The sequence below is a fragment of the Rhinatrema bivittatum genome, chromosome 2 (genome assembly GCF_901001135.1).
Source record: "Rhinatrema bivittatum chromosome 2, aRhiBiv1.1, whole genome shotgun sequence".
Lineage (NCBI taxonomy): Eukaryota > Metazoa > Chordata > Amphibia > Gymnophiona > Rhinatrematidae > Rhinatrema > Rhinatrema bivittatum.
In genome coordinates this window covers 45,165,123-45,179,729 of record NC_042616.1, presented here as the reverse complement: position 1 = coordinate 45,179,729, position 14,607 = coordinate 45,165,123, and the positions used below count along the sequence as shown (strand labels likewise).

General features: G+C 44.7%; 1 protein-coding gene across 2 annotated transcripts in view; it reads right to left on the bottom strand.

The window, feature by feature from the left end:
- LOC115085947 (oocyte zinc finger protein XlCOF6-like) overlaps nt 1-14,607 on the bottom strand; it is a 1,095,473-nt gene that overhangs the window by 16,686 nt on the left and 1,064,180 nt on the right. Inside the window, exon 2 of one of the 2 annotated variants that reach the window (XM_029592503.1) lies at nt 6,635-6,761. The exons of the other annotated variant lie outside the window; for it this stretch is intronic. Coding sequence (XP_029448363.1) covers nt 6,635-6,761 — 127 coding nt within the window. The remainder of the gene's footprint in view (nt 1-6,634; nt 6,762-14,607) is intronic. 2 annotated transcript variants of the gene reach the window in all.

Sequence of the window (14,607 nt, the reverse complement as noted above, 5' to 3'; positions counted from 1 at the left end):
CCAATAGCCTCCTTCAACTAACATGCAATGGTGGCCTTTGATGCCTTCTGACCCTTTTTCGTACTATTCCATAGCATAAAAAGGTGATCTGACAATCTGAAACTGTTAGTGACCTCTAGATACTGCAACAATGCCTTTCTGATATCAAAATGACTTAACTCTTTTGCATGAGGTGCACCAACCTCCAGATTTGGAAAAGCCAGAAGCTCCACTGACTAATTTAAGTGGAACGCCAAAACTATCTTTGGTAGAAAAGACAGAACAATCCGCAAAGAGACCCCGGAATCCGAAATCTGCAAAAAAGGCTCCCTACATGACAGGGCTTGAAGTTCTGACACCCTTCTAGCTGAACAAATTGTCACCAAGAAAACCACCTTCAAAGTGAGATCTTTTATGGTGACCCTTTTAAGAGACTCAACGGTGCCACACACATGCCCTTGAAGACCAAGTTAAGGCTCCAAAATAGGCACACCTTACCAACAGGGGGAGCGCACATGCTTCGCCCTTCAGAGGAAATGTACCACATCCGAATGTGCAGCTAGAGTTGTTCCATGAACCCTGCCTCGCAAACAGCCCAGGGCTGACACCTGCACTCTCAGGGAAATAAAGGACAAATCTTTCGTTAGGCCTCTCTGCAAAAAAGCCAGAATCTGCGCCACTGACGCTCGCCAAGGATCAACCCCCTACTCCATACACCAAGACCCAAAGATCCTCGAAACCAGGACATACGCCAAGGAAGTAGAAGTCTTTCGAGCCTGCAACAGGGTAGAAATACCATCCTCAGTGTTATGGTTATGAGGTGTTGGAGTGGATTCTTGGGTACTGCGGTGATGGCCACTCCACGGGGAGGGGCCCCATGAGGAACCACAGTACTAGGCTAGACTCTATACACGCAGACACAGAGAAGTTGTATTTATTGTACAGCTTGGTGGTACTGTCCAGGGGCGGACAGCAGTGAAGGTAACCCAGCAGAAGTAGTCCAAGGGTCCTCATCAGAGGAGACCAGTCATACACTCGAGTAGGATAGGTAGCACGGTGCAGCAGGATGTAGACACAGAGCGCTGAAGCTGAAGATGAGACAAACTGAAAACGTTAATACTCATTGAAGCAGAAGCTGTATTGTAGGAAGTCCTAAAAAGCACAAAGGAAGGCGATCTATGAAAGCCGTGAGGAATAACAAAAGAATAGATGCCTCTAGTCTTTTTCAATTTCAATTTCTTTATTGAGGTGGAGACATGAAAGATAGCCCGACTCTGGCCGAGTTTCGCCGCTTATGACGGCTGCCTCAGGGGCTTGTATATTTTTGTCTTGAGTTCCCAATTTAATTCAGACAACATGTGTGTGAATAGATTATACTAACATCTGTATAATCCAGAACAGTATACAATCTTGTACCGCGTTCAGGTACCGGGTCTCCACTCAAAAAGTCAAACATTATGTTTCAATAAAGAAATTGAAAAAGACTATAGGCATCTATTCTTTTGTTATTCCTCCTTGTAGGAAGTCCTGACAGGCAGAAGTTGATCAGTGGCAGGCACCAGATTAGGGAGAGCAGGCCCTCGAGGAGTGAGTCCCCAGTTTCCCAAGACAGGTGCCTGAAATAGAGCAGAAGGGCCCCCGAGGAGCGGGTACCCAGGTTAGTGAAGAATACCCCAAAGGGCAGAGAGATCTTCCTGCGGCAGCTAGGAAACGGCAGAGCAGCTTAGACCGGAAGCAATCCAAATCTATCCAGTCCGATCCTTGCTAATTCAGTTTGTTAGCAAACGAAGGGCAGGCTAAATACCAGGATGTGATGACGTCACTCGGACGGGATGCCCTCGAGGTTCCCGCCAAGACGAGGATATAGGCGTGCACGCGAGCACCCTAGGAGGCCCTCAGGAAAATCATGGCGAACACCGTCGCCATTGCCGATCCGGGGATGCCGGAGAAAGTGGCATGAAGATGCGGCAGCAGCCAACTTCCCAAGACTTGAGGAGAGAGAAGGAAAAAAGGTGAGGCACATAGGTCGAAGCCGTCCGAGACCGACAGACGCAACATTCAGGATATCCTCTCTTCCTTAATCGCCTTTCAGAAGCCAAGCCGCTAGAAAAAAGCAATCCGCTTGATCTGAAAATATCGGGCCCTGCCATAGAAGATTTGGCAGATGGCCCAGTCTTAACAGGCGGTCCACTGCTAGATTGGCCAAATCTGCAAACCAAGGTCTCTCCATGGCCATTCCGGAGCCATGAGAATCACCTTTCCTGAGTGGATCTCTATTATCTTCACCACCTTGCCCACCAGAGGCCAGGCGGTAACACGTAGATCAGAATGTCGTGCGGCCAAGGAAGAACCAGGGCATCGACCCCTCCTGCTCTGTGCTGTTTTTGGCAACTGAAGAAGCGTGGTGTCTTCGCTTTCCACTGAGTTGCCATCAGATCTATATGAGGAACGCCCCATCTGCAAGTAATGAGACTAATTGCTTCCTCCGATAGCTCCCATTCTCCGGGATCCAATTGTTGTCCGCTGAGATAATTTGCTAACATATTGTCGCACTATGTGCGAAGCTGCTATCAAAGGCAGATGCTGCTCTGCCCAGCACATCAGCATATTTAAAGGGCTGTCAAGGACTACCTGACAGAGAACTGACGTATTTGCGTAAACGTAAATATTTCCTTCAAGAAGTAGTAGAATCCACGTTGTTAGGTGATGTCATTACGTCACAAGTTTAAAAAACTGGTCTTCTAAATCCTGTGAAGACGCCGACCTTGTGACGGGTAACAATGCGTTTTTGAAGAAATCAACTGTGGCGTTCACTCAAGTAAGTTACTTCCCCATAATTAGCTTTTGCTTTAATTTTTGAGACATTGAAACCTGCATTTATTGTGTTACAGAAATAAGTACGGGACTGAAACAGAAAAAGAGAATATTTGTGGACTTTGAAACATCTTGATTCCAGCCCCTGAAGCAGCTTTGCGAAACATGGTACCGTGTTGGTTTATATGATGGTCCCATAAAACTAAATCATATATAGCGTTAATTTTTGATGAATACGTGTTTTTTCAGCAGTTTAATTGTTCGTATCATCTCTTAAGGCTTTTTTCTATATTATTATATGTCTAGCTTGTAGTGGCATTGAGATTTTTCTTGTTGTGGCAACTGTGGTATTGTCAGTCGAGAGCGAGGTTGCGGTGTTACATGTCGTGCTCTCTTTTTTGAACTAGAAATACTAGGGTGATCATGTTTTGAGCGAGAAGTAGACCATTCTGTCCACTCCGATAAGTTGCAAGAGTGGGATGAGGCTGAAGATGGTATGGGAATAATTTCTTGTTCGGACGGATCCAGCGATCTTGATGTCGATGGTCGTCGGGAAGGTCTGGATGTGGAAAGACTGACATCCAATAGTTTAGTCATTGAATGTTCCCGATGATGTCTGTGAACATGCCGGTTATCATGTTTATGGTGGTGACTGCCATGGCTGTGATGGTGACTCCTGTGTTGTCTCAGGCGTTTAGTATCCCTTGGAGGAGATAGGGACATGTGACCAAGACTAGATGTTGAGCCACGTGAGCTGGAACGTCTTGAAGACGACCGCCGTCTTTTTAATGAACTTGGTGCCAACTGCGTTTCTTCTGGCATCAATTGTCCAGACAGTGTTCTTCCCTTCGAGTGCGTGGTCTTCGATGCTTTGCTTGCGCCTTCCGGTGTCGTATATTTATTTATTTATTAACTTTTATCTACCGACATTCGTGAAGCACATCATGCCGGTTTACAATGAACTCAGGCGGAAAATACAATAAAACAATAAAATATTAATAACAATAACAATAAATAACAATAATACAGTGAACCAAAGGAGCAATAAATAAGGGAGGAGAGGGGAAAGGAGGGGGGGGGGAGGATAGGCAGGGGAGGCGGGACGAGGGGGGGGAGGGAGAGTAGGAGGATAAGGAGGGGTGTAGGAGGGAGGGGATGGGGACAAAGGCAGAAAGATAGATGAAGTAAAAACAAAATAGAGGGAACTATGTACAGATGACAATATGTACAGGTGTATATGTATATTTATTTATTTATTTATTTATTTATTTCTTTTATATACCGACATTCAATCGAGATATCACATCGGTTTCCAGATAACCAAGGGAATAGGGAGAATGTTGTCTCCAGGTCCGACTGCACCTGCTGCACTGTCTTCTGTGCCGGCTGTGCCATCTTTGGCATCGGTTGTACCGTCTTCGGCGCCAACTATGTCGTCGGCACCATTTTTGGTGCCAGTTGCACATACTTCGGCGCCAGTTGCGACGTTTTCGGCACCAGGTCGCACATCTTCAGCGCTGTGTGTTCAGATTCCTGCATCGGGTGCGCCGTACTCGGCGCCCGATGCGTTGGTGTCGACGCTCCGTGTCTCTGTGGCGTCGGTTGGGCCAACTTTGACGCTAATTGTTCCCCAGGTCCCTGGGTTTGAGCAAAGCCCTTACCTCCCATTTTAGAGGCCTGAGGGTCCCATGATGATGCTCTTCATCTGGAATGGCCCGTTTTGTTTTTTTTTAGCTGGCCCGGGGGAAGAATGGGCTTCCGAAGGCGGATGGAGCTCTAGCATTTTGTAGGCCCGATACCACTGGGCCCTAGGTGACATTCTTAAACAGAATTCACAGTCTTTTTGACTGTGCAAATGTCCCAGGCAGCGGTAACAACCGCAAGGACACGGTTTGAAGCCGGATGGCTTTTTTGGTGATTTAGACATGTTGAGGAGAGAAACAAGCTCCGCATGTGCCCCCGCGCGTGGAAAGAACAGAATGAGGAGAATCTGTTACTTTCCAGTGCGGGAACATACGCGCAGCCGCAGAAACTCAAAACTCTAATCTCTGCTTGTTGAAGCTCCGCCTCCTGGGCCCTGATGGACAGTTCCCATGACAGCATGGCTAATTCAGCCCTGCTATCAACGGGAAAAGAATAAAATCAAAGAACATTTAGATAGACATGGTTTAATAGGACACAGCCAGCATGGATTTACCCATCTTGCCTCCCAAATCTACATTTTTTTGAAGGGGTGAATAAACATGTGAACAAAGGTTAGCCAGTACAAGTGGTGCATTTGGATTTTCAGAAGGCTTTTGACAAAGTCCCTCATGAGAGACTTCTAAGAAAACGAAAACGTCTTCGGATAGGAGGCGATGTCCTTTTGTGGATTGCACGCTGGTTAAAAGTCAGGAAACAAGAGAGTAGGATTAAATGGTCAGTTTTCACAATAGAAAAAGGTAAACAGTGGAGTGCCTCAGGGATCTGTACTTGGACTGCTACTTTTTAATATATTTATAAATGATCTGGAAAGGGGTACAACGAGCGAGGTGATCAAATTTGCAGATGACACAAAATTATGCAGAGTAGTTAAATCACAAGGGGATTGTGATATATTGCAGGAGAAACTTGTGAGATTGGAAGACTGGGCATCCAAATAGCAGATGAAATTTAATGTGGTCAAGTGCAAGGTGATGCATGTAGGGAAAAATACCCTTGATGTAGTTACATGATGTTAGGTTACATATTAGGAGTTACCACCCAGGAAAAAGATCTAGGCGTCAGGGTGGATAATACATTGAAATCATCGGCTCAGTATGCTAAGGTGGTCAAAAAAGCAAACAATGTTAGGAATTATTAGGAAGGGAATGGTGAATGAAATGGTGGATGTCACAATGCCTTTGTATTGCTCCATGGTGAGACCGCACCTTGAATACTGAGTGTAGTACTGGTTGCCGCATCTCAAAAAAAGATATAGTTCCGCTGAAGAAAGTATAGAGGAGGGTAACCAAAATGATAAAGCGCATGGAACGGCTGCCTATGAGGAAAGCTAAAGAGATTAGGGCTGTTCAGCTTGGAGAAGAGATGGCTGAGGGGGATATGATGGAAGTCTACAAAATCATGAAGGACTTAAATGGGTAAATGTGAATTGATTATTTACGCTTTCAGATAATAGGAGGACTAGGGGGCACTCCATGAAGTCAGCAAGTAGCACATTTAAAACGAATCGGAGAAAATTATTTTTCACTCAACTCACAATTAAGCTCTGGAATTCATTGCCAGAGGATGTGTTTGGCAGTTAGTGTGACTGTGTTTAAAAAAAGGTTTGGATATGTTCCTGGAGGAGAAGTCCATAAACTGCTATTAATCCATAAGGAACAGTAGCTTGGGATCTATTTAATGTTTGGGTACTTGCCAGATATTTGTGACTTGGTTGGCCACTGCTGGACACAGGATACTGGGCTTGATGGACCCTTGATCTGATCCATTATGGCATATCTTATGTTCTTAAGTAACTCCCATGACACAGCTATGTGTGACATTCAATCTACTCTCACTAAATCCCACTAACACAGTTCAGTATGACATCCATTTTACCCTCACTATATCCCACTGACACAGCCACATGACATCCATTCTACCCTCACTGTAAATTACTGACAGCTACATGTTTCTTTCTACTCTCTGATCATGCTACATCTGCTGCATTTCTACACCTGACAAGAAGCTAAGTGATAACTGCAGCACAAGCTCATTTTCAGACTTTTTTACAAAATCACACCAGGAAATCCTTACAATCAGAATTTCCTTTTCCCTGATGGCTGAGATCCCCTAATAAAAATGTAAAGTTCTTCCTTACCCAGAGAGATGAGGGTCTGATAATTCTCCATCATCACATCCTTGTAAAGCTCCTTCTGCTGTTCTTCTAAATCCTCCCACTCCTCCTGGGAGAAATAAATTGCGATGTCCTCAAAGGTTACTGGATCCTGAAACACAAATCCTTCCACACTCAGCACCTTCTACATCTCTTCTATCAGGAGAACTCCCAGCACTGGGGCTCAGCAGGGCAGGTAGAGAGTTTTCCATATGTTAGTAAGTCACAGGGTGAAAAAGTTTCACATTGTTCAAAGCTGCAGCAACTGAAGAATGATCCCCCATAAACACTGTTAAGGAAAGAGTTTATTTATTTGTTTTATTTAAGAAGTTTTAATATACCAACATTCGTAGAACACATCACGCCGGTTTACAATTAACTCAAAGAAGGGAAAGTTACATTTAACAGGGGTAGGGGGAGGGGAGCAGGCGAGAAAAAGGGAGAAGAAGGGCTGGGAACGAGAGGCTCAGTAAGATACTGAAACAAAGATAAGAGGAGAACGTGGAGAGGAACCAACATAACTATAGAAACTTACTATATTTACATCATGGGAGGAGTACATAAAGAACTGGACTATATACATAAAAGTAATGTAGGGCGAGTTCTGCGAAGCAGGGAGGGCATTGTCTAGGTTTGGTTACAATCCGGGTAGGCCTGTTTGAAAAGCCATGTCTTGATGCCTTTCTTAAAGTTGCGTAGGGATGGTTCAAGACGGAGATCGGTGGGGAGGGAGTTCCAGAGGGTGGGGCCAGCAATGGAGAAGGCTCTTTCTCTGGTAAGGTGTGCAGTTTTGAGGGATGGGGTGTGATGGGTGCCTGCAAGGGAGGTTCTGGTGGGGCGGTTGGAGGTGCGGAAACGAGGCAGTTTTTCGAGCTAGGAAGGGTTGTCTTTGTAAAGCGTATTGTGAAGGATGGTGAGAGTTTTGTATTGAATGCGGTAAGGGATGGGAAGCCAGTGCAGATCCTTTAGTATGGGGGTGATATGGTCCTTTTTACGGGTCTTAGTTTGTTGGGTCGGTGGGGGTCGAGGAGGGGTTTTTTGAGGAGGGGTTTGACGACAGCAAGTTTAAGGGAGTCTGGGACATTACCAAAAGTAAGGGAGCAATTAACTATGTCAGCTACGGGTTTTGCAATGGCAGGAGGGATAGCGAGGAGGGTTTTCGAGGGGATAGTATTGAAATGTGTGTAGCTGGTTTCATCTTTTTCTGGATGGATTCAATTTCCAAGGTTGATGTAAGGTCGAGAGACCCAAAATTGACGCCATTGTAATTAGGGCACAGAGAGGTGAGGGAGGGATTGATGGGGAAGCGAAGGAGAATATTGGTGATCTTGTTCAGGAAGTACTTAGCTAGTTCTTCACATTTATTTTTGGTGTTTTCTTCTTGGGAGGTGGGAGGGATGGTCTTTGTAAGATCTGCAACATATGAGAAAAGAACATTTGCGTTGAATTAATAGTCATAAATTTTAGCTGAGCAGAAATCCCGTTTGGCTTGATGGTAGGTGTGCAGCATATTATTGTAAGCTGTTTTGTGTACGGGGGAGGGTTGTCTATGCCAGGTGCGTTCTTTAGATATGAGGTCCTGTTTTATCTTTTTTAGTTCAATAATGTACCAGGGTTTTCTATCTGTTCGCGACAGGGGTATTTCTTTATGGATTATGGGGCAGATTTCATCGGCTACAGTGGTGGTGATGGTATTCCATGAGTGTAGGGCAACATGTGGATTGGTAATGCAAAGGTTCTTGGCTACTTTGTTAAAAGCTAGTGTGAGGTCCTCAGAGGAGCAAGGTTTGCAGAAGGAGATTGTCTTGGTATGTGTTAGTGAAGCTGGCAGGATGGTATTGGTGGAGAGTTGGGCGTTAATGAGGAAGTGGTCGGACCAGGGGATGGGGGTGACTATAGGGGTGTTGGAAGCTGTAATGTAGGAGTTAACAAAGAGGAGGTCGAGGGTGTGACCTGCTTTATGGGTAGGCACAGATGTAAGCTGTCTGAAGCCCAAGGCCTTGAGGGTGTCAAGGAGGATTTCGCATGCAGGTGAGACAGGGCGGACATCCACATGGAGATTGAAGTCTCCGACTATAATTGCAGGGGTGTCGGGTTTAAGATTGTCTGCAAGATATTCAATGATAGGGGAAGGGTCATGTTCGAGAAGGCCTGGGGGGGGGGGGGGCATACATGAGGCAGACCTGCAGAGAGTTAGATTTAAATAGCCCAATTTCTAATCCGGGGGGGGGGGGGGGGGGGGGGGTGGGGTAGGAGGTTTGGGGTTTGAGGTTGAGGTGTTTTCTGGCAGCCAAGAGTAAACCTCCGCCTCTTTTTTTAGGTCTCTGGATGGAGAAGATGTTGTAAGTTTGTAGGGGGAGCTGGTTAAGCAAGACCTGATCTGAATCCTTTAACCAAGATTCAGTAATAGCGCAGATATCAGGATTGGAGTCTGTGAGCAGATCATGGAGGATGATATACATGATATATACAAGAATGATATACATTCAAGAAATACATACTTCTTATTCCATAAAATGGGATTTTCTAATGAAATAAGAAAAGGAGACCTTGGAATAAGACTATCAGAAATCATAAGAGAACAAAAATTATATAAGGAAACTGATCTTTTAAAGATTGTAGTTAAATTTCATTGTTAAAACCATAATTAATTTCAAGGGGACAAGTTTATCCCAAAATTACAACTAAATCATTCAAACAGGATCATTTTCATAGATTTAAGCCTATAAAAGCAAGAAAAGAAAAGAGAAATTACTACTTTTCTGATAATTTCCTTTCCATTAGTGAGGGCAGGTCAATCCCCACAAGTGGGTTATGCTCCTCCGCCAGCAGATGGAGACAGAACAAAAGCTGTATAGTCCTGCCCCATCAGCCGCCCAGAATTCTCTGGAAAAGTCACTGTGGACAAAACTGACTATACTTGAATATTACTATTAACAATCAATCATTCATGTTTCCCAACCTAAAGGAACACCGAGCTCAGCCAAAAGAAGGAACATAGCTAGCAAATTAAGGGCTAGAGAAGCCTCTTACCAGTTGTCAATGAAGAGCAGGAAGCTTACCCTGTACAGCTCACCCGAAGGAGGCGAACCACAAATTTAAACATCGGCAGCCTAGGGTGGGTCGGAGATTGATCTGCCCTCAGTAAAAGAAAAGAAATTATCAGGTAAGTAGTAATTTCTCCTTCCTTAGCATTCAGGCAGGTCAATACCCACAAGTGGGATGTACAAAAGCCAATCATGAAAAGGGCGGGAGACTGCCAGCAGTAAAGTCATTACCACCCACGCAAATGTGGCGTCCTCCCTAGCCCTAACATCCAAGTGGTAATGCTTGGAAAAGGTGTACAGAGATGATAACGTCACCGCTCGGCAAATTTCAGCAGGCGACAACAAAGTTCAGCCCACGATACTGCCTAAGCCCTCGTGGAATGCAATCTAATCTGTTTCGGCAAGAACACTTCAGCAGCCACATAGGCTGCTGTAATGACTTCCTTAACTCAGCGGCTATCATTGACCACATTGCTGGTGCTCCCTATTTATCTCTATCATGGAGCACAAGTAGGCGATCAGACTTCTGAACAGATTTCGTCACCTCCAATTACCGCAGCAAATGAAGCTTGACCTCTAAAGAACGCAAAATATGGTACTCAACTTCATCTCTATCCCTGTCGAAGGCAGACAGGGAAATGGACTGATTCAAATGAAAATCCAAAACCACTTTTGGCAAAAAAAAGAGGGCACAGTCCAAAGTTGAACCACACTTGTAGTCATACGGAGAAAAGGCTCATGGCAGGAAACAGCATGCTGAACAGATTGCCACCAGAAAAAAGGTCTTCAAGGAAGACCACCTTAAGGAAAGAGGATGCAGCAGTCAAAAAGTCAGACTTGCCAAGAACTCAAGGTCCAAGTTAAGGTCCCACAGAGGCAATGGAAGCAACAAGGGGCAAAGATGCTTAACTCCCTGTAAGAAATGAGACATATCTGGATGGGAAGACAAAGGCCCTCCATTGACTCTCCCCCTGTAACAAGCTAGGGCTGCAGTTTGAACCTTCAATGTGTTAAGGGCCAAACCCTTAAGCAAGACATTCTGCATAAATTCCAAAATCGAAGGAATAACCACCTTAAGCTGTTAAGTACCTCACTCAGAACACCAGGCCTCAAAGACCCTCCAAACTCTAACATATGCTAGAGAAGTAGAACATTTCTGGGCCCAAAGTAGAGTGGAAATTAAAGAAGGCAAAACTCCCCGCTTCAACAACCAAGCCCTTTCAATAGCCACACTGACCCGGATCCTCGTGCACAATCGGCCCCTGACATAACAGATCCTTCCGCAACGGTAGCCTAAGGAACTGCCCGCCAGACGTTTCTGGAGATCAGTGTATCATGGCCTTTAAGAACATAAGAAATTGCCATGCTGGGTCAGACCAAGCGTCCATCAAGCCCAGCATCCTGTTTGCAACAGAGGCAAAACCAGGCCACAAGAACCTGGCAATTACCCAAACACTAAGAAGATCCCATGCTACTGATGCAATTAATAGCAGTGGCTATTCCCTAAGTAAACTTGATTAATAGCCGTTAATGGACTTCTCCTCCAAGAACTTATCCAAACCTTTTTTTTTTGTGTGTATAATCTGTTTTTATTTGCAGGCCACAAAATACAACAATATGCAATATACAGGCAGACAACAGACTGCCACCATTATATAACACAATTGATAGCTGACAATAGCAGATGTAACCTTGTTAGAGAAAAACTGCATTCATAATTTTCGGAGCAGTCTCAATAATAACAAACTACATTTAAAACCAAACAAAGAAGAGCAGATTACATGCTTGAATATTATAAACTTATAGACCTTACCAACCCCCCACCACCCACCCCCCTCCCCTACCCCACACTAGTGTTCTGCAATCTTGACCTACTAAGGAATGGTACAAAAGAAACGGTAACTAGCACTACTATTTGGTGGATTAGCATGATGGCGACAAACCTATGAGCTTTAAATGGTATTATTGTCATCTATCCATTTTTGGTATGGACCCCAGATGGCTTGAAAGGAAGAGATATGATTCTGATGAACAGCAGTAAGTCTGCCCAATTGGTATAATGAGAAAAGGCGATGTTGCACTGCAGCAAGCGTAGGTATTGTTACTTGCTTCCATTTTATAGCCAACTCTGTCCGTGCAGCAATAAATATTTGCAAAATCAACTTCTGTGTGGGTGTATTATACTCTTTCATAGGCGCTCCTAATAATACATGCCAGGGTCGGGCCTCACAAGTCGTACTTAAGATCTGTGAAATCCACCGAGTCACCCCCTGCCAATAACCCTGTATGTGGGGACAATGCCACCAGATGTGCAGATATGTGCCCTGTTCCCCACAGCCTCTCCAACAGCAATCTAAAATATGGGGATAGAATCTGTGTAACGCAAGGGGCGTGTAATGCCATCTATATAGCATTTTGTAGCAGTTTTCTTGTAAACCCGTTGATATGGAACACTTGCCAGCCATAGTGAAAATTGTGTCCCAATCGCTGTCTTCCAGACAGCCCGGGAAGTCCAAATCCCATAGTGCGTTATATTTATGTACCACCAATGATTTAGTATTAAACATAGTATAGATTTTTGATATAATTCCCTTAATGCACGAGGCATATTGGCATAAAGTCTCAAATAGAGTATTTTTAGGTCTCAGAGTACATCTCTGTAGACCAGTTTGTATGAAGGACGCGATTCTAGCATACAATAGAAAGTCTATAGTGCTTCCTGGATGTAAATCACTAAGCTGCATTCTGGTAAGCACCTTACCCTGCTGTAGTATATGTCCCAAGCGCAAGACCCCACTCTTTCGCCAACAGCTAAGACCTACAGATCGTTCCGAACTGGGTACTACTGTGTTTGTGAATAAGTGAGTTAACAGTGAGTGATTTTCAGGTCCCACCAACTCAATTTTCCAGCGGTGCCATATCCGCATCGTGGTACGCAGAGCAAATGGATAATAATCAAATTTGTCCCACGATGGGCTAGGCTGCCACGGTAACGCCATAATAGGAAAAGACCCCAACAGCCCCTGTTCAAACTTCACCCATTGAGGGATATCTCTGGTGCCATGGAAGGCCACTAGTGAACGCAACTGGGCAGCAAAATAGTACCACATTAAGTTAGGTAGGTGTAAAACCTTCCCTATTTTTAGGCAAGTATAGAATAGACCTCGCCACCCTGGGAGGACGTTTCCGCCAAATGAAGCCGCAGATTAGTTGCTGCCATTGTTTGAGAAGTGCAGCGTGTATACTGATAGGAATAGTAGTAAAGAAATACAAGAAACGGGGGAGAACATTCATTTTAACAATAGCCAATCGTCCTAGCCAAGAAAATACCTGACGATCCCATCTTCTTAAACTCTCCCGAATATTAGCCACCAAAGGGTTATAATTTAGATCATATAATTGGCTAACATGGGATCCAATCTTAACACCTAAATATTTCAAGCATGAGGAGGCCCATATGAAAGGAAATCGGCTTTTAAGACTATGCACTGTAGTAGGGGGTAGAGTCAAGTTAAGAATTTCTGATTTGTCATAATTAATTCGCATTCCTGATACCACCGAGAATCCCTGCAGTTCGGCCATCACCCCATGCAAGGATGCTTCAGGTTCAGAAAGAGTCATCATAACATCGTCTGCGAAAAGTGATATTTTGGAGTGAACAGTGCCACCCCAAACCCCTTTAATATTCCTGGCCTCCCGTACCCTAGTAGCAAAAGCCTCCAAGAACAGGGCGAACAGCAGAGGTGATAACGAACAACCCTGCCTCGTTCCTCGCTGTATAGCAAAAGGGGGACCATATCCTCCATTAGCCTTTACTCTAGCCATAGGATACTCATAAAGCTTCCGGATCCACATCATAAAAGCATCCCCAAAACCCATTTTGCCTAGCACTTTAAACAAGAACTCCCAATGGACGAGGTCAAATGCTTTTTCTGCATCTAAAGCCAAAAGCACCACCGGAATTTGCTGTTGATGTACTATATCGACAATGTTAACAATCCTCCTAACATTATCTGCTACCAAGCGGCCCGGGACAAAGCCCACTTGATCATTATGAATCAGATCAGGTAGAACCCCATTAAGTCTGGCCGCTAAAACTCTGGCCAATATTTTCAGATCGATATTAATTAACGAGATGGGACGGTAGGAGCTGCATTTAGTGGGGTCCCGACCTGGTTTTGCCAGTATGGTAATCCCAGCTGTATGAGACTCGTTCGTTAGGGTTTTACCCTCAAGAAGGGAGTTGAAAGCCTTTGTCAGTGGTTCAGCTAAATGGGAGGCAAATTTACTATAGTAAACTCCTGTAAATCCATCCAGGCCAGGAGCTTTGCCGGGCTTGAGCTGCTTGATAGCAGCCAACACTTCATCTACTTCTATGGGTTTATCCAAAGTTGCCGTGTCTCGCCAAGAACTGGCAGCTTTACTGTACTCAAATACTGCTCTATGTCCTCTGCCCTAATGTTGGAGTCCTGGTTGTAAAGGTTAGAGTAAAAATCAGTGAAAGCTTTCCTAATATCCTCGGACAACGTGGTCATATGACCTTAGGCATTTTGAATTTTGGATACCGTCGTTCTAGACTGGGCCGCTTTTAACTGTCTGGCCAGGAATTTTCCCGCCTTGTTCCCTCCCTCGTAATACTGCTGTTTGAGAAGCATTAGTTGGTGACTAACGGCAGAATCTTCCAATGTTTTTAATTTATCTTTAAGGTGGAGTATCTGCCGGTACGTGACTCCCGATTGTGTGCGACTATGTAATTGGGTCAGAGTAGCCAGTTCCTTCAACCAAGCCTGCCGCTGACTCTCCCTTTCCCGGTTACAATATGCGGCCCGGGCGATGTATACCCCCCTGACCACCGTGTTGGAGCATTCCCAAACAACCAACAGGGACATACCCTCAGTCTGATTGTTCTGA